This window comes from Podarcis cretensis (assembly GCF_951804945.1).
Source record: "Podarcis cretensis genome assembly, chromosome: 6".
Classification (NCBI taxonomy): Eukaryota; Metazoa; Chordata; class Lepidosauria; order Squamata; family Lacertidae; genus Podarcis; species Podarcis cretensis.
The window spans coordinates 95,287,306-95,305,669 of NC_137175.1; the positions used below are offsets into that span (position 1 = coordinate 95,287,306).

An 18,364-nucleotide genomic window follows, 5' to 3' on the forward strand; every position below is an offset into this window, starting at 1 on the left:
TCACCAGATAAGTATCTGACCTTTGGTTCTATGTTTTAAGAGAATCCACCAAGAGTGCACATTTTGTGACTTTCAGAGATTTATAAGATTTCTGTTCCGTATAGATTATATAAAGAGTTCATACTGATATTGCATTGTTGTACTTGGTCATCGTGTTGCTTTGGATATTACTGATAATTGTTTGCAACACAGGGGTTTAATTGTTTGGTAACTTATTGTCATGTGTGGGAAGGAGGGCAGACCTTGAGAGACCAACTGAGATCCTGGGTACTTTCGCCCTTCTACCTGGCATCACACAGCAGTCCGGGTTTCAGAAAATCAGTTTAACTTGCACGCAAAGGCAAACCAATCTGACTGCTCCCCCCTGAATCATTAATCCATACACATGCACAGCTGCAACTTTTCCACATCACTACCAGAAGTAAATTTCAGATGTTGGGCCAAGGAATCTGGGACGGAGTGAGGGAGAAATTTCTGGAGCAACAATGCGATATCAGCTCCGCCCAAGGCATGATGGGTAACAGCAACAACCAGGGAAAAGACAGACATAACATTTCACAAGGACAGGAAGAAACACAACGTACAGAATAATTGCCACACACAGGAAGAACAAGGATATAATTCTGAGTGCCTCACTTGTAGTTTTATAAATCATTTAATGTGTCACTACAAATAGAAGTTACTAATATTGCAGTTGTTGTATAAGGGATTATTATGAGGACTGGAATATAATTGAAATTAATAAGATTTTGGAACGCAGAAGTAAAGAAAATCATCAAACATAAATTCTAGCACACTTTGTCTAAATTATATAATTTGGTCTTAATAACTGTATTATAAATTGGTATTGTTATAATGAGGCTATTATTGGATTGTAACTGAAAACTAGTAACAATTATTATTTTGAAGAGAGAGAGAAGGAGAAGGTGCTGTTGCTAGGACCTTGGAACAATAACTGTGGTTGTGATAGTGCTGGCTGATCCAGTCTTAACAGTTCTGCAACATCAAACCTGACTTTTACCTCCCATGCTGCCTCCCATGTGCCCTTATGCGCTGAAAGCTGCGTGCACCCCCCCCCCCCCGGCCCTGAATTGTTTGACTCTAGCTCACATCAGCCCTGGCCAATGGTCAGAGACGATGGGAGCTGTAGCCTAGACTTCTTTCCCACCGTCTTAGGTTTTCTGTGTCTCCCTGCCTCTCTCCCTATCACTGAATTCCCCATGGAATAAATCTCACCCTCCCCATAGGATGCAAGAGGGAGCAAGCTCCGTATCAGCCAGCCACCCATTTTCAGGCAAGGCGGCACAGAGCAGGAGGCGGCTCTGAATATCCTGATGAGAAAACCCGACTTTGCCCGCAGCCCAAAGCGGAACGAAATGAGCAGGAAAGCTGCCTGCCCGTTCTATTTGAAAGACAATTGTAAACAATTAACATCGTCTTGAAAGACCTGCATTGGCTCCCAGTACATTTCCGAGCACAATTCAAAGTGTTGGTGCTGACCTTGAAAGCCCTAAACGGCCTCGGTCCAGTATACCTGAAGGAGCGTCTCCACCCCCATCACTCTGCCCGGACGCTGAGGTCCAGCGCCGAGGGCCTTCTGGCGGTTCCCTCACTGCGAGAAGCAAAGCTACAAGGAACCAGGCAAAGGGTCTTCTTGGTAGTGGCACCTGCCCTGTGAAACGCCCTCCCATCAGATGTCAAAGAGATAAACAAGTACCTGACATTTAGAAGACATCTGAAGGCAGCCCTGTTCAGGGAAGTTTTTAATGTGTGACATTTTAATGTATTTTTAATCTTTGGAAGCCACCCAGAGTGGCTGGGGAAACCCAGCCAGATGGGAGTGGGGTACAAATAAATTATTATTATTATTATTATTATTATTATTATTATTATTATGTTAGTAGAGTTACAATAAGTTTTATAAGGTTAAATTTATCACTTATTATTAAGGGTGATTTTTAATTGAATATTTATTTAAGAATAGGATACAAGGGTAATAATAATAATAATAATAATAATAACAAAATGCAATATTAGAGTATAAATAAGAAAACCATGAGCCAAGGAAGAGGGAAGGTCACAGGCCAAGATGGCCAGTCGGTTTTTATGTATTATATATAAGATGGGTGTCATGTTTAAAAAATATTTGGAAAATTTTATAAAAAATATTATTATAAAAAAAAGGAAAGCTGCCCACCCATGTGGGGGGAGGCGATGACAGTGGCAACAAAGCCCAGAAGGCAACAGCAGCCACTCTGCTTTCTCAGCCGCGTGCCTCCCTGCAAGCAGAAGGTCAGGAGACATCAACATCAGGCAAACAATTTTCTCCTCTACCAGCAAGGAAAACAATGGCTCTCCTGTTGGGTGAAGCTGGCATGGAAGAACAAAGGCAGCCTCCTGCGGCATGGCTCACCGCCTCCCTGATTTGTTCTTGCAAATCCCATGTGCACCAGCTAGGAAGCCAGCTACAACAAGCGTGGAAGAGGCTCCCCCCTCTTTGGCAAGGGGGTGAGCAGAACCGTCTCCTCTCCGAGCCCCATTCCTGAGGAAGACAGAGTGCCCATGTGCCCCTTTGCCTGCCGCACTAATGCCTTCGCTGCCAGGTGGACATCAATCAAACTGCATGGAGGTTGCGGGGCTGGGAGGGAGGGAGGGAGAGACCATCTGCTTGTTATTTTCATGCCCTATTCAGCAGCAAGAATCCACCAGGGGGTCCAAGCCCAGGTTCTATTGTTCTCCGCCAGCATCTCCGAACCAGCCATTGTATGGCTCCTAATGAACTTTTCCGCAACAAGAAAAGCAGGCAGAGGAGCAGAGCAGCTGGGTGAGAGGAGGGTCAGGAAACGAGAGCCGGTCGCTTGCCAGACTTGGAACACCGTGCTTGATTATATTCAACGCTTCAAAAAATAAATCAAGTAAAGGCTCCTCTTCACAGTCTAGGTGGAGTCTTATAATCTGCAATTCATTAAGGAGAAAAAGACAGAAATCCACAACAGAAAATGAGAGCTCCTTGGCTACAGGTGTCAGCTACCAAGGCCACTGGGACAACAAGCATATTACAATATACTGCCTTATCACAGAGCCTTCCAGTTCAGGTGGGACTATAGCTAAGTGACAAAAGTGTGTATTTTGCATGCAGAAGGTCCTAGGTTCCATCACTGGTATCTCAGTGTAGGGCTGGAAAAACCTTGTGAGGTGCTGCCAGCTTCCTCTGCCCAAATAGTCCAGCTTTTCTAAGGTCTCAGGCTTGCAGACAAATACTTTAGAGGACTCTGTAGGTTTTAGTGTAGGAGGCTGTGGGACAAAACAGCAAGAGAAGGACAGACATGCAATTATCTGGTCCAACTGCCTATCCGTAATGGCTGCTCTACTGGTGCTTCCCATAGGAACATTCCAAGACACATTCCACACCCTCCATAAAGCGAGAGGCCTCCTTGCTCATTGGTTTCATCGCTAGAAGACATCCATGCTTGAGAAACACCCAAAGAGACATTCCCGTTCTTGGCTTCAGATGCAACAGGATCCTCCCTCCAGTGGAGAGTCTGTCATGCAGAGCGCAGGGCGGCCCATGTTTTTCCCGACATGCCCAAGCATCTGGCTAAGAACAGCCTTTGGCAATGCAGTTGCCAGAGACCTGCCCATCTGCACAGAGGGAGCTTCAGAACCAATGTCCTACCACAAAGATCGACCGGAAGAGGGGATATCTAGGAATCTGGATAGCTTTCGTTGTTTTGCGGGTTGACCAAATGTGACCTCCCACAAAGAAAGTTATAAAAACCGGGAGAAAGAATCCTGTGGCGGGGGGAACTTTGACAAATTTCTAACCATCATTGTTACAGAGCAAAACCTAGGAGTATAGGGAACAGAGCCATAGCTAGGGGATCTTGCGCCCCTTGCAGAACCGTCCAGATTGCACCCCCTAGCCATGGACAAATTAGCTCTTCTTTCTGCCTCTCCTCCAACCCCCCCCTCCACCCATTCAATTCACCCTCTATTTAAAATTTTCTTATGAGGCAATAATCAATTTTTTAATTTATGGACATATTTTAGCCAATTTTGCACCCTCCCCTGCTAGTTTGAATTATGCTATTTCCTCCAGCATAATTCAAACTAGGTAGCAACTGAGTGGAAACTCCCCAGAGGGGTTAACTGGGATGCCTTGAAAGCCTGGGTCATCCATTCCCTGGACAGCCACCCACACCAACATTATAATATTAATAATTTTTATTTATACCCCGCCCTCCCCAGCCAAGGTTAACAAGCGGCTAACAAGCAATAATAAAAATAAGTTGAATGAATACAACTTAAAAACAAAATTAAAATACAACATTAAAATATTGAAACATCAAAATATTAAAATGTAGCCTCATTGCAGGAGGAGAAAGGAAAAGAAAAAAGAAAGATTGGGAGGGAATCAAATTGACTTCAAGCTAAAGGCCAGGCGGAACAACTCTGTCTTACAGGCCCTGCTGAAAGAAATCAGATCCTGCAGGGCCCTGGTCTCATGAGGCAGAGCGTTCCACCAGGCCGGAGCCAGTGTTGAGAAGGCCCTGGCTCTGGTTGAACCTAATCTAACTTCCTTAGGGCCCGGGACCACTAGGGTGTTGCTATTTATGGACCTTGAGGGTCTCCGTGGGGCATACCGGGAGAGGCGGTCCCGTAGGTACGAGGGTCCTAGGCCGTGAAGTCCCAAGCATAAAAGCATAAAAGCCAGAGCTGAGGCTCACAACCACAGAAGCTGGTACTTTCATTGATTGCAGAAGGGTAAGGCCAGGACAGGGGATGTGGGTGGCGCTGTGGTCTAAATCACTGAGCCTAGGGCTTGCCGATCGGAAGGTCGGCGGTTCGAATCCCACTGATGGGGTGCGCTCCTGTTGCTCAGTCCCAGCTCCTGCCAACCTAGCAGTTCAAAAGCACGTCAAAGTGCAAGTAGATAAATAGGTACCACTCCAGTGGGAAGGTAAACGACGTTTCCGTGCGCTGCTCTGGTTCGCCAGAAGCGGCTTAGTCATGTTGGCCACATGACTTGGAAAAACTGTCTGCGGACAAACGTCGGCTTCCTCGGCCAGTAAAGCGAGATGAGCGCTCCAACACCAGAGTCATTCGCAACTGGACCTAACGGTCAGGGGTGCCTTTACCTTTACCTTTTTAAGGCCAGGACAGGCAGCACACAACCATCTGGACCACAAGAACATGCCCAGTAACCCTACTGTATCTCCTATCATCTCCAGTGCTTGCACTCCCTCCCCCCACAATCACTGCATGCCCTCAAAACACACACCAACGAACAAGCAGTGCAGCTCACAACATGTTAGTCACATTTATGCAAATTTGTCCCGCATGCATCATTGATTGCTATGGTAGAACTGGGCCTTACCCTGATGATTGAATTCAGAACTGTTCAGAAATCCGGAGTCCCTCTGACACAAAACATTCAATCTACTAAAGCAGAACCCAAAATCATGGCTATGGGGCTTGTGGAGCAGCCGACTCTTTTGCACTGGTCTTTTAAGAACCATTAATGCAGAGCGTTCCCAGGTTGTACAACTGGTACAAATAAGTACGTATTTCTTTGGACTCCCCCCCCCCCAAGATCCGCGACTGTATGGTGAACTAGGTTGTTGTCATATTTGGAGCCTTAAAGAAAATGAATAGGGATCGTAAGAGAGTTTATGCATGCTAAAGAATATTACTAGATAAGGAGGTACGGTAAGAGCGGCAACTCACACAGGGATGCTGCTGCACGAGCCGTTCTTGACAAGGAGAACGCCAGAAGGGAAGGTGGTAACGTTGAAGCTCCTCACGAGCTCTTCGTTGCTCTTTACGACTCGCCTCACTGCAATGTTCTCAAACTGTAGCATGTCCAGTGTGACCTAAAACCAGATACCACATTTAGTTAGTGTTGTGCATAGAGTTGGACTTTAATAGAGGGACGTGTCAGGGAACTGACATCGGAGCCAGAAGTGGAGGCAGGGCTCCCAAGCAATGCCGGAGAAGGGCCAAGCAGGGAGAGAGGGAACTCATCGGCTGGGGAAGGAAATCAGCGTAACACCAGGGATAAAGGGGGGCGGTTGGGGGAATCGGAGCGGGGTCTCCAGGACTCTTCACTGGAGACCAGCGGGGAGAGCACAGGTCCTCCTCTGCCCACACCCACCCTGCGCAGAAGACTTCCGCGCAGGGAAAGTAGGCGTAGACTTGGCGTCAAAGAGCTTTTGTGCTGGAAGAAGTTTAAGAAACGCCCACTGACGGATTCTGCTAGCGACTGAACAGCCACGAAGTGAAGGGCTGTCCAGTCAGGAAAGGTTTAACCAGGCCACCTAGCCAGGAGTGGTGGCAACCTACGCACGAGCAACCCCCATACATTCATTACAGGACGCAACAATATATTTTTCTCCTCTGCCTCTAAACCCTCCATCTCAAAAATCTGTTTCTTCCAGAAGTGTTGTTGGACTCTTCTCTGCTGTTGATATTTTACCAAAGCCCTGGCTGTACGGCACCTGCTCTCTCTCCCCACCCATACAAATACTACTACTACTACTACTACTAATAATAATAATAATAATAATAATTTATTTATACCCTGCCCATCTGGCTGGGTTTCCCCAGCCACTCTGGGCGGCACCCAATGTAATATTAATAATAATAATAATAAAGCGATAAAACATCAAACATTAAAAACTGCTTTCAGATGTCTTCTAAAAGTCAGATAGCTGTTTATTTCCTTGACATCTGATGGGAGGGAGTTCCACACACAGAAGATGTGGAATGGGAAACAGAGGCGCTTGTGACCTGGACCATCCCAGATCTTGAGCCCTTGGCAGGATATCTGCAAAGCGAAGTCTACGTCCGCATTCAACATTTGGGAAACGTCACCGTACAAGGCTCCGTATCGCGTGGAGAGACTATACACGGAGGCTCGATTTTGCAAACGCCCCGCCAAACTTGCCAGTGTTGGGGCGAGTAGGGGCTGCAGGCCCACTCCCGCCACCATGCAATGAGTGCATGTGCAGGAGATGTGCCATTTGAATAGGGCTCTGGAAAAGGGCAGGGCTGCTACCGTATTCTGGCCTCCACTCATGCTCTACAATGGCATTGTTAACTGGAAGTCATCTTAATACAATTACTGCAAGATTAGTAAAGGTAAAGGGATCCCTGACAGTTAAGTCCAGTTGTGGTTGAACTTTTTTGGGGGGAGCCAAATTGTTGAGCTTCTTGGGGGGGGAGCCAGTGATCTACCAGTGATCTACCACAGATGTCCAGTGATCTACCGGTATAGGTGACGTGCCTGGTATAGGTGAAGCAGGAATGGCACAGGTGTGCCAGCTGTAGAAGAATCACTTTTTCCCTGCCCTTCTCCAACAGAACCATGAACCAAACTGGGTGGAACTCCAGCTGCCTCCGAAACCAGTTGCCCAGTGTGAGTAATTTTGCTGAATTTCAAACTGCTAAAAGGACTGGCGAGTCAACAATGTTAAGTACATGCACAAAAGGAATGAGAAATTCTCCTTGCCATATGCTTGCTTCCCACCTCTTTTCCAGGGATCTGCCCGCCTTTACCAGTACTATATGTGCAACACTCCCAATCCCTTAGTCATGGAAAACTGCTCTGTTGACAGCCTGGCTACAGGTTACACCTACCTTGCGAGAGCTCTGCCTGGGCAAAATTTGGAAGGCTTTCCTGCCAGCAGGCAGAGAAAGCTGGCATGCACTGAAAACCGTGTGCATGCACAATGAAAGGGGGTCTCTCTAAACATCCCTTACTGATCTCTTTTCTAACTTTATCTGCTCCTCATCCTCCCCCACTCCCAAGTCTTCAGGGAAGGTAAAGGTAAAGGTACCCCTGCCCTTGCGGGCCAGTCGTGTCCGACTCTAGGGTTGTGCACCCATCTCACTTAAGAGGCCGGGGGCCAGCGCTGTCCAAAGACACTTCCGGGTCACGTGGCCAGCGTGACAAAGCTGCTCTGGCAAGCCGGCACCAGCGCAGCACACGCTGTTTACCTTCCCGCTATAAAGCGGTACCTATTTATCTACTTGCACTTAAGAGTGCTTTCGAACTGCTAGGTGGGCAGGAGCTGGGACCGAAAGACGGGAGCTCACCCCGCCGCGGGGATTCGAACCGCTGACCATGCGATCGGCAAGCCCTAGGCGCTGAGGTTTTACCCACAGCGCCACCCGCGTCCCCTAGTCTTCAGGGAAGTTAGCTGCAAAAGAGAGAAATAAGGGAGAGATCAACAGACTCAGAAAGTGAGCTGGGGTGAGTGGAGGCTGTGTGTGTGTGGATATTTGTGTGTGTTGTGCGCACATGCAGGTGAATTTTGTGTACTTTTCTCCGCTTGCTGACTTGAGTCAAAAGGCAGAGCTCTCACATCATGGTCCTGCTCTTGGGAGTGTTGTAGAAGGATAGATTCTTTTGTCATGTATTTATATTAAAAAGGTAAAGGGACCCCTGACTGTTAAGTCCAGTCACGGACGACTCTGGGGTTGCGGCGCCCATCTCACTTTACTGGCCAAGGGAGCCAGCATTTGTCCGCAGGCAGTTTTTCTGGGTCATGTGGCCAGCATGACTAAGCCGCTTCTGGCGAACCAGAGCAAAGCACAGAAAAGCCATTTACCTTCCCACCAGAGCGGTACCTATTTATCTACTTGCACTTTGAGGTGCTTTCGAACTGCTAGGTTGGCAGGAGCAGGGACCGAGCAGCGGGAGCTCACCCCATCGTGGGGATTCGAACCACTGACCTTCCGTTCGCAAGCCCAAGGCTCAGTGGTTTAGACCACAGTGGCACCTGCATAGTCTACATTTATATTATTTTGGTATAAAAGGCCTGTGTGACTTGGCTTGCCTGGGTCTGACCTGAAGCCAGAAGTTCTAGCTTAGCCTGTGAGGAAAAGGATGCTGAAGCAGCTCCTTGTGAAAGTACAAGACCCTGTTGTTTTGCTTAATCCATGTTTGCTTTTGCTAATCGTACAGTTTGCAAAGGGGATTACTCTTAATGCTCTTGAAGAAACAAGAAGTATTGTGAAGCAACCAAAACACTTCCTTCTAGCATGGAGTGAAATATGCTAGCCAAAAGAAAGCATCGTTCAGGCTTCCTGCCCAAGTGTATCTTTCCTATTTGTCAGTTGCAGACAAAGGTGTCCCTTGTGCATTTGTTACACACACACACACACACACACACAAACACACACACACCACTTTACCGCAACACCAACCACTAGGTATACCTCTGATTGTAAAGGAGGGAATGTGTGTGTTTGTGTGTGTAACTAGGTGAGGGACCTGGACCCCAAAGAGGCAGAAAACATAATGGGGGGAAAGGTGGAAAACCCACAAGGGAAGGCTCAACAAAAAAGGAGAGTTAGATTCAGGGCTTTGGGGGTACAGTGACAGCTAGACTATTTTGTGCCAAGCATGCCCACTCAATGCAGTTATCTCCAATTTTCCATTCTGTTACAAAAGGGAGAGAAGATCCAGTTGGTTTTATGTTGGCTCCACTTTCCAGTGATGCCTGAGCAGGAAAAGGCATGAAGGACTGCCAAACATTCCCAGAGGCTCTGTGATAAGGGACATCTTGTGTAGTTCCATATAATTAATAAACAACTTTTTAAAAAAGAAAAAGTCACCCCATATTTCCATGCAGACCTGCAGGGGGCCATTTGCAGCAGAAAAGAGCGAAGGACCCGCTTCTCTAAAGCTAGGCTGCTGCAATGCATACATAGATTGTCAACCAGTCAATTACGAGTCACCTCTCTGCCCAAAAAGGAGTCCTCCTTTTCAAATATCAGGGCCAAATAAGTCACGTTGTTGGTGTGGAAGAAGTCGTGAAGTTCTGCCGCACTGCAAAAGACAAAGAGGAACACACACGCTGAGCAACTCTGCTTTAAGTACAGGGCAAACAATTATTTCACTCAGATTCAGAAATCTCAACTTCCCCGCCGTTGGATGCTCAGATTTTTCCCCCTGGGCACAGTATGGAACAGCACCTATCCTTTAATCTAACTGGATCTATGGCCCTGTGAGGGATTATTATGGGATGGTTGGGTTGACACCTTTTCTTTACCAATCCTATTTTTGTGTTCTTAAGAGAGCAGCCCAATGCAGAAATCTAGCAGGTGGTTCGTTGTTGTTTTCTTGACGTGGAGATCAGTGGTGCAAAAGGCTTCACAGCTGTTGCCTGGGCCTGCCAGGGTGGAATTATACATTACAAGAGATATGGAGCTGCAACCCAAAATAGTGCAGAATTCTCTTCCTCCATAATATCATAGACTCATGATATGAATTCATGATAACCCCTTGCAATGAAGAAATATGTCCTCTTACATCTCCATTGCCTAAGAGTCAGTGCTATGATTTCTAAAGCCACAAAAGACACCCCTGATACTGATTTTCAGGCATCTCTTGGGGACCTTTTTATAATTTAAGTCCTTTTAATGATTGCTTTGTACTGTTGTTAATGGTGCTTTATGTTTTATTGTGTGTGTGAGAGAGAGTTGTGTTGTGGCACCCTGATCTTTTTATGAGATTGGCGGATGATGAATACTTTATTAAAATAAATAAAATTAGCCGCAGGCGGTGGCGATTCTGGTCTGCTTACGTGATGTGTGAAAGCCTCAAGATGGCTTGCGAACCATTTCCCTAGAAACCGACCATTTTCTGAAAACCGGATAGTTATTAGATGCTTTGGTAAACGGTAAATAATTGTTAGAAGCCAGCCTCTCCAAACGCTCTATCCAGCTTGGGCAAGTTAGAATCATGCTCTGAGTTTGTGAGCCCTAAGACTTCTAAAACATGCATAGCTCCACTCTGTTAACAGGTCAGTTCCTCTAATCACCCATTTCCTTGCAGGAGATGAATGGAACATCAGCGCATGTACTCTGAGTGGATAATTGTATCTCCAGACCAAACGCATAAGCTTGAACTGAAGACTAATCACTTAAGATGCACAAAGAAGGACTGGAACAGGAAGCTGCAGCATTCTGGAACTGAACTGCTCAGCTATTTGGAGTTCAACAGCCTGGAGCAGGTAACACTAAAACAAAGGCTTGACAGTCATCGATGAACAAATGCCGTTTACTTTCCCACGCCAGTGAAGCACACTTCTGTTCTGTGTGGCTTTCAGTATGTGGACACTTGATTCCGCTTCTCGTTTTGAAATATTTCCTGCTCTTTCCTTTATCTGGTTTTATTGTTTTAATTTTTGGTCATGGGCCAGATCCAGGCACTCTCGGTGGAAACGGGTTTTCTAGATCCATTTCAATCAGGGTTTAGGCCCTGTTTATGGGTATGCGTATCCCTGCGTCCCCCAGGGGGGGAAAAGCACTGGAGAAACCTCCCACCTTTTGCACAGCTAGAGCAGTCACGAGACTCTTAATTCAGGGCTGTGGGTTCGAGCCCCACATTGGGCAAAATATTTCTGCATTGCAGGGGGTTGGACTAAATGACCCTCTATAATTCTATAAGCCAGCACGAAGTCAGATTCATTGGGAGCCGATTGCAGGAAGGGAGCTGAAGCCATCAATGAAATACCGTATATACTCGAGTATAAGCCAACCCGAGGCACATAATTTTACCACAAAAAACTGGGGAAACTTATTGACTCGAGTATAAGCCGGTTCATCACACCACAAACCTCCTGGTGGGCTAGAGTGCATGTGTGTGCATGCACATGTGCACATGGTAGAGGGGGCTTCTCTCTCTCTCCCCCCCCCCCAGCTCCTCCCGTCCCCCTGCCTACCTAGGGTGTTGCTGAAAGGGCTGCTTTCAGGCTGCTCGTTCCTCCTCTGCCGCCACTGCCAGGGACCCTCACTTGAGTATAAGCCAAGGGGGGCTTTTCCAGCATAAAAAATGTGCTGAAAAAGTCGGCTTATACTCGAGTATATACGGTACGTAAGCTATCTATATCTACATATCTCTCTCTGTGTGTGTACATTTCAAAACACCATCGTGGAATGTTACCCGGAAGCCAACCCTAAATTGCAGCAATACCTATGCCTAACATTCAGTCGCACACACCAAGCAGGAAGTCTTTTGAGAACTAACTCCTTTTTAATGAAAGGGCTGGTGCTGTTTTTATTGCAATTATCTGTATGTTTCTAATAGATCATATATATTCATATACAGTTTTGATTCCATAAGTGTTTCACTTATGGTTCTTAAAGATTTTTTTCTTTCTATGTCTATAGCTGCAAGCTGCCTTGAGTCCCTGTCTGGGGAAAAGGCGGGGAATTGGATGGATGGATAGATGGATGGATGGATGGAAAAGAACAACAACTCTCCTCCTAGTTGTTACTTCAGCTCACATGTGGAATATGCAGCAATTAAGACGTCCCGTTTCCAGTTGTATTCAAAAGGCACATGGGCCTTTGGTAAACAGCAGCTTCTGAGGCAGTTATTGTCCCCATGTGGGAAAGTTCAAGAACCTAAATATACAGAAACTGTGTCATAGCTCCCATTACTGCTTCTTTCCCCACATGGGTGAGTCAAGATAAATGGGTTGAAATTTGGGAGGTTTGTGGGGGGTTGATTAACAGATGTAATCCCCTGGCCTCAAAGTCTTGAATCTGAAATTGATTCTCTTTCTTCTTAAGGTATAAAAACCTGCTTGACATAGAAATGTTAGAAGCATCCCAGATAGTAGAGCCTTGCTGCTGCTGTTAAACATACCAGGACAAGGTTTCCCAAAGTGCTTGATATTGAGCCCCTGGGGTTGCTTGGACTGTGCAGGGGGTGAATGGAGACCTAGGGGGTCTGAAAGGGGGTAAAAAGTACCTGGGGTAGAAATAAGTTTACAGGGTATAGCATGTAAAAAAAATAGAAACTATAAGCTTCAGAGTTAAGGGGCATGGGTGTCCAGACTGGACCTCCCTTGTCAATGAGGAACCTCTGTATTTGATCCTAAGATTCCACAATACAACAATATTCTCAAAGTCACAACCCCAGTCCTTATACATTTGTTAAAGCGCATCAGGTGCAGCCATCTCAGCACAGAGGTGAAGAAGCATGGTATCATTAGAGCTGCCTCCCTTACTTTTTACATTTTATGATTCCTAGTACAGTTGTGCCCCGCAAGACGAACGCCTCGCAAGACGGAAAACCCGCTAGACGAAAGGGTTTTCCGTTTTGGAGGTGCTTCGCAAAACGAATTTCCTATGGGCTTGCTTCGCAAGACGAAAATGTCTTGCGAGTTCCTGCGTTTTTTTCCCCCTCCCCCCCCTTTTCCTAAGCCGCTTATCAGCTGATCCGCTAAGCCGCTAAAAGCCGCTAATAGCGCTAACCCGCTAAGCTGTCAATGGGCTTGCTTAGCAAGACGAAAAAACCGCTAGACGAAGAGAATCGCGGAACGGATTAATTTCGTCTTGCGAGGCACCTCTGTAATAGGGATTAATAAACGCCAATTGGATACTGATATTTCTCGACTTTATTCAGTTTACCCCTCTAAGAGGGAGTCAATGGAAATTTTGCAAAGGGTGAGTGAACTCACAAGTCTGGGAAAGCCCATACTAGGCTTTGCATTGCTATAATTGTTTTTCATGCTATGATGCATTCTCCACCCAAATTACCTAATTGGCTCCAGTGGTGGGCAAGCGGGAGGCCACTGGTCTTCATGGCTCTCTATTGAGGTGATGATGGACTCTGTGAGGCTCCGAATGTCGTCTCTTTTATCTGTACAAGGAAGAAAGCATATCAGGGTCACAATTCAGGCCAGGAGCTCTGCACCAGCCTACATGCACCTGCCATATCCTAGGAAATGCACAACAGCAGCTTCTCTCATGTCGGATTCATTGGGACCATTATGGGATGGCGTTACTCAAAGTCAGGCCTTCTCCTTACTCTACCTTTCGGTGGCAGGAAGCAACCTGGGCCTGGGAATCTCGAGACGAAATAAATGCTGCCTGGATACAAGATAAACCTTGTGCCAGGCTGCCACCCATATGCACAGCCCTACGCTTAGATCTAGACAAAAGCCAGGGAGCCACTCCCAACTTAACTCCTACGTGGTTCATGTCAGACAGATACTATCTTTTTTCCAAAGTGCAATCTTCGGTCTTCGTGCCTGAATGGGGATTCCCTTTCCAGAAAGCATGAATCATTTTGGAGACTTTCCTCACGCAGAATTTCTCAAACCCTGCAATAATGAACCTTCCGCAGGTGAGGAAGAACAGGCGCGCGATCCTCCCTTTGGTTCAAATGGAAGCAGCCAGCGCATAGCTGTCAACTTTTCCCTTTACTTGCGAGGAATCCTATTCGGAATAAGGGAATTTCCCCTAAAAAAAGGGAAAAGGTGACAGCTATGAGCCAGGGCCTATTGGGTGCTTTTCTTTTCTTGATTATGGGATTCTTGATTATGATTATGTGTGTGCCTTCAGACACACAGGCCCAGTACGAGAGTGAAGGACTTCCAGGAAAAGCATTAATCTGCCTAGAAACACAGGGAGACAAAGAAGCCCCATCTCAAGTTTGATTTGGAGGGGGATATAAATCCTGAGACAAAAATGAAAATGAAAGTGTGGAATTGGTCTCACGCTGCTGATTGTGAGATGAGGGACATGTTGACATTTCCTGGTCAAATTAAGAGACATCACAGAGGGGAAAGGGTGGGAAAGTTCAAAGGGATTGTGCCACACCCATCAACGACCTAGGAGACATTTTATGGAGGATGACCACCACCACCCTATAATTCCTCCATAAGCCTTCTGATTCATGAGCTTGGAGGGTGGTGAGTGGGTACCCCTCTCTAGGCAGGTCCAGCCTAATAAACTAAACTCCAGCCATAACTTCTTGCTTCTAGCTTAGGTAGGAATTGACTTCAGGATACGTACGGTGAAGTCTGACGCCATCCTCGGGCTTCGTGGAGAACGCCTTGAAAAACTGGAAGGAAAGAGACCCTACGGTTAGGTTTTGCTTTTAAAGAGTCGCTTCTGTCAAGTCTGTTACTCTGCCTCCAATTGCCTAAATGGCTGAGTTGTAAGGCTGAAACCTGGTGAGATCACCCGCCTCTTAAGCAGATAAGCTGGAAAAGAGGATGAGTGCAGCCAATCCCTGGACATTTTGGAGAAGAAAAGCAACGTGGGGCAGGCGTTCCTTGCCCGCCACAGGGTGCCAAGCCAAGGGGGTGCAAAATGGAGAAGGTCCGTAATTGAGAAGATCCATTTGAGGTCACCAAATTTTGGCCTCGCACAGGGAGCTGTATTATGAAAGACTATCAGATTCCACCCCCGAGAACAGCAAATTGGGTCCCTCTTCCTTTTCCCCAGAAAAGAGAAGTTCCTCAATTTCGCCTGCCCCCATTTCACTTTTCTGCGAGAGCACTGCATGTTGGAGTATGTGTATAGTATATAATGTGGATACGTTGTGCTGCTGTTTGTACATGCCAATGGATTGGTGGCTGGGGTTGGGTAGAGTTTAGATTGCAATTTGGTGGTATGCCGTTTGACTGCTAGCGATTGGTTTTGCAAAACCACTGAATACAGAACGAAATATCAAGCGTTGCAAAATGAGATGGCGAAACTCCTGCTTTCCAAAACCCTGCTCCAACTGCCACTGAGCAACGCGAGAGCACACAGTTTGCTTTGGCAAATGGGAAGGAAGGATTGGCAAAGGGAAAGAGAAGGAGCAAGCGTGCGAGGAACTGAGCCCAACCTGTTCTGCAGCTGCAGCAGATCCGTTAAAGCAGACCATCTCAACCCGCCAAGCCAAGCAGGCCTTCGGGAAACCTAATGGTGTTTCCGTGTGCTCTGGCACTTGTCAGGGTGTCTTGTTGTGCCAGAAGCGGTTTAGTCACGCTGGCCACACGACCCGGAAAGCTGTCTGCAAACAAACGCCGGCTCCCTTGGCCCGAAAAGTGAGATGAGCGCCACAACCCCATAGTCACCTTTGATGGGACTTAACTTTTATAATAAGTGGGACGCAGGTGGCGCTGTGGGTTAAAGCCTCAGCGCCTAGGACTTGCCGATCGAAAGGTCGGCGGTTCGAATCCCTGCGGCGGGGTGCGCTCCCGCTGCTCAGTCCCAGGGCCTGCCAACCTAGCAGTTCGAAAGCACCTCTGGGTGCAAGTAGATAAATAGGGACCGCTTACCAGCGGGAAGGTAAACGGCGTTTCCGTGTGCGGCTCTGGCTCGCCAGAGCAGCGATGTCACGCTGGCCACGTGAACCGGAAGTGTCTCCGGACAGCGCTGGCCCCTGGCCTCTTAAGTGAGATGGGCGCACAACCCCAGAGTCTGTCAAGACTGGCCCATACGGGCAGGGGTACCTTTACCTTTACCTTTAACTTTTATAATAAGTCTAAGGTCTCAAATATAGAATAAATGTTCATAAATGTACAAGGCAAACACATACATAAGTATATAAACCACCTGTCCGAACAATCCTGAAGCCATTTTGACTCTCCCAAATTGACCTCAAATATTTCTCTGCAAGGAGGAAGAAAATGGGGAAAGCTTTCTGGTTGTCTTTGGACTGGAGGGGCTTACATGTCACTTTTCAAAAAGGTAAAGGACCCCTGGACGGTTAAGTCCAGTCAAAGGCGACTATGGGTTGTGGCACTCATCTCGCTTTCAGGCCGAGGGAGCCGGCGTTTGTCCACAGACGGCTTTCTGGGTCATGTGGCCAGCAGGACTAAACTGCTTCTGGTACAACAGAACACTCAACAGAAACACCATGTACCTTCCCGCTGCAACAGTACCTATTTATCTACTTGCACTGACATGCTTTTAAACTTCCTAGGGTGGCAGGAGCTGGGACAGAGTGTTTCTCCCTTTTCAAATACAGTCTGGCAAGTACATGTTAAGCTGAGCAAACTATCAATATGCGTAAGAGATTCAGGAACTAAAGTATTTACCTTCTCAAAGGAATGGTCAGCCTACCCAGAAAATGCAATCAAGTAAGGCATTATCAGTCAGACAGGAGATTCTGCTGGAGGCCTCTCCTTCTGGGAAGTTTTTAATATGTAATGCTGTATTGTTTTTAACACTGATTGGGAGCCGCCCAGAGTGGCTGGGGAAACTCAGCCAGATGGGCGGGGTATAAATAATAAATTATTATTATTATTATTATTATTATTATTATTATTATTATTATCTGTGATGTATGTTTGGGGGGGTCCTTGGGCTACAGGGTGGGCAATTTCAAAAGTCTTTATAAGGGCTTGTGCACCATTGTTAGGTGTTCTGCACCCTCCTGCGTGTGGTGAGTGTTGTAAACGAATAAATCTGCCTTTCCCCCCATATGGGGTATCCAAGAGCCCATATAGAGTCCTTACATAGGTTCCCTATTGGTAGGAGAAAATAACAGAGGCCAACCAGAGTATATTGAGAAGCAAAGCAGCTAGTAAGCCTGATCTTTATTGATCTGTTGCAACAAGGTGCTCCCCTCACACGCAGGAGGGAGGAAGAACCCAGAACAAAAGTGTGCCTGCCCTTATACAGACATTTTAAATTCCCTCCCTGGAGTCCAAGACCGCCCCCAGAAACATCATACATACATCACAGAAGGGGTGTAGCTCAAGACCACCACCCCAGATACATTATACCTACATCACAGAAAGGGCGGCCTACAGCGGAAATCTGAGTGCTTTGTTTACCTCCTGTCTGCCAGGTTATTTGTTTAATGGTCGCTTGATTGGATTGCCTGGGGAGCCTGGCCAGTCTTTTGTAATGATAAATACTTAGTTCCTGAGCCAGGTCACAGGCTCACACCCTATTCATATCTTAAATGTGCCCTTAAGACAGGATATGTAAAGGAAAAAACAATGGGGAGGCTTTTCCATTTTCCTTTGACCTTGCAGAGAAAACATTTGGTCATTTTTGGAATCAAAATGGTTTCAGTTCGGTCTTCCTGTGCTGATCTATGTACGTGCTTGGTTGGTACACTTATGAACATTTAACATATATCTAAGACCTCAAAATTCCTATCACATGAGCGGGTACCCTGTTGCAACCGTTTATTTCCTTTAATAAAGATCAAGCTTACTAGCCACTTTGCTTTCTCTCCGACCGACAGAGATCTCCTGGAGAAGAGGAGGTTAGGGGGTGATATGATAGCCATGTTCAAATATATAAAAGGATGTCACATAGAGGAGGGAGAAAGATTGTTTTCTGCTGCTCCAGAGAAGCGGACACGGAGCAATGGATCCAAACTACAAGAAAGAAGATTCCACCTAAACATTAGGAAGAACTTCCTGACAGTAAGAGCTGTTTGACAGTGGAATTTGCTGCCAAGGAGTGTGGTGGAGTCTCCTTCTTTGGAGGTCTTTAAGCAGAGGCTTGACAACCAAATGTCAGGAGTGCTCTGATGGTGTTTCCTGCTTGGCAGGGGGTTGGACTCGATGGCCCTTGTGGTCTCTTCCAACTCTAGGATTCTATGAGCTCT

General features: G+C 46.7%; 1 protein-coding gene across 1 annotated transcript in view; it reads right to left on the minus strand.

Annotated features, from left to right (window-relative positions):
- Positions 1-18,364, minus strand: part of QSOX1 (quiescin sulfhydryl oxidase 1) — an 80,049-nt gene that overhangs the window by 21,599 nt on the left and 40,086 nt on the right. The window contains exons 3-6 of the mRNA XM_079981335.1: positions 14,818-14,866; positions 13,558-13,660; positions 9,745-9,835; positions 5,728-5,873 (exon numbers count right to left, since the gene is read on the minus strand). Of these exons, the coding sequence (XP_079837461.1) occupies positions 5,728-5,873; positions 9,745-9,835; positions 13,558-13,660; positions 14,818-14,866 (389 nt within the window). The remainder of the gene's footprint in view (positions 1-5,727; positions 5,874-9,744; positions 9,836-13,557; positions 13,661-14,817; positions 14,867-18,364) is intronic.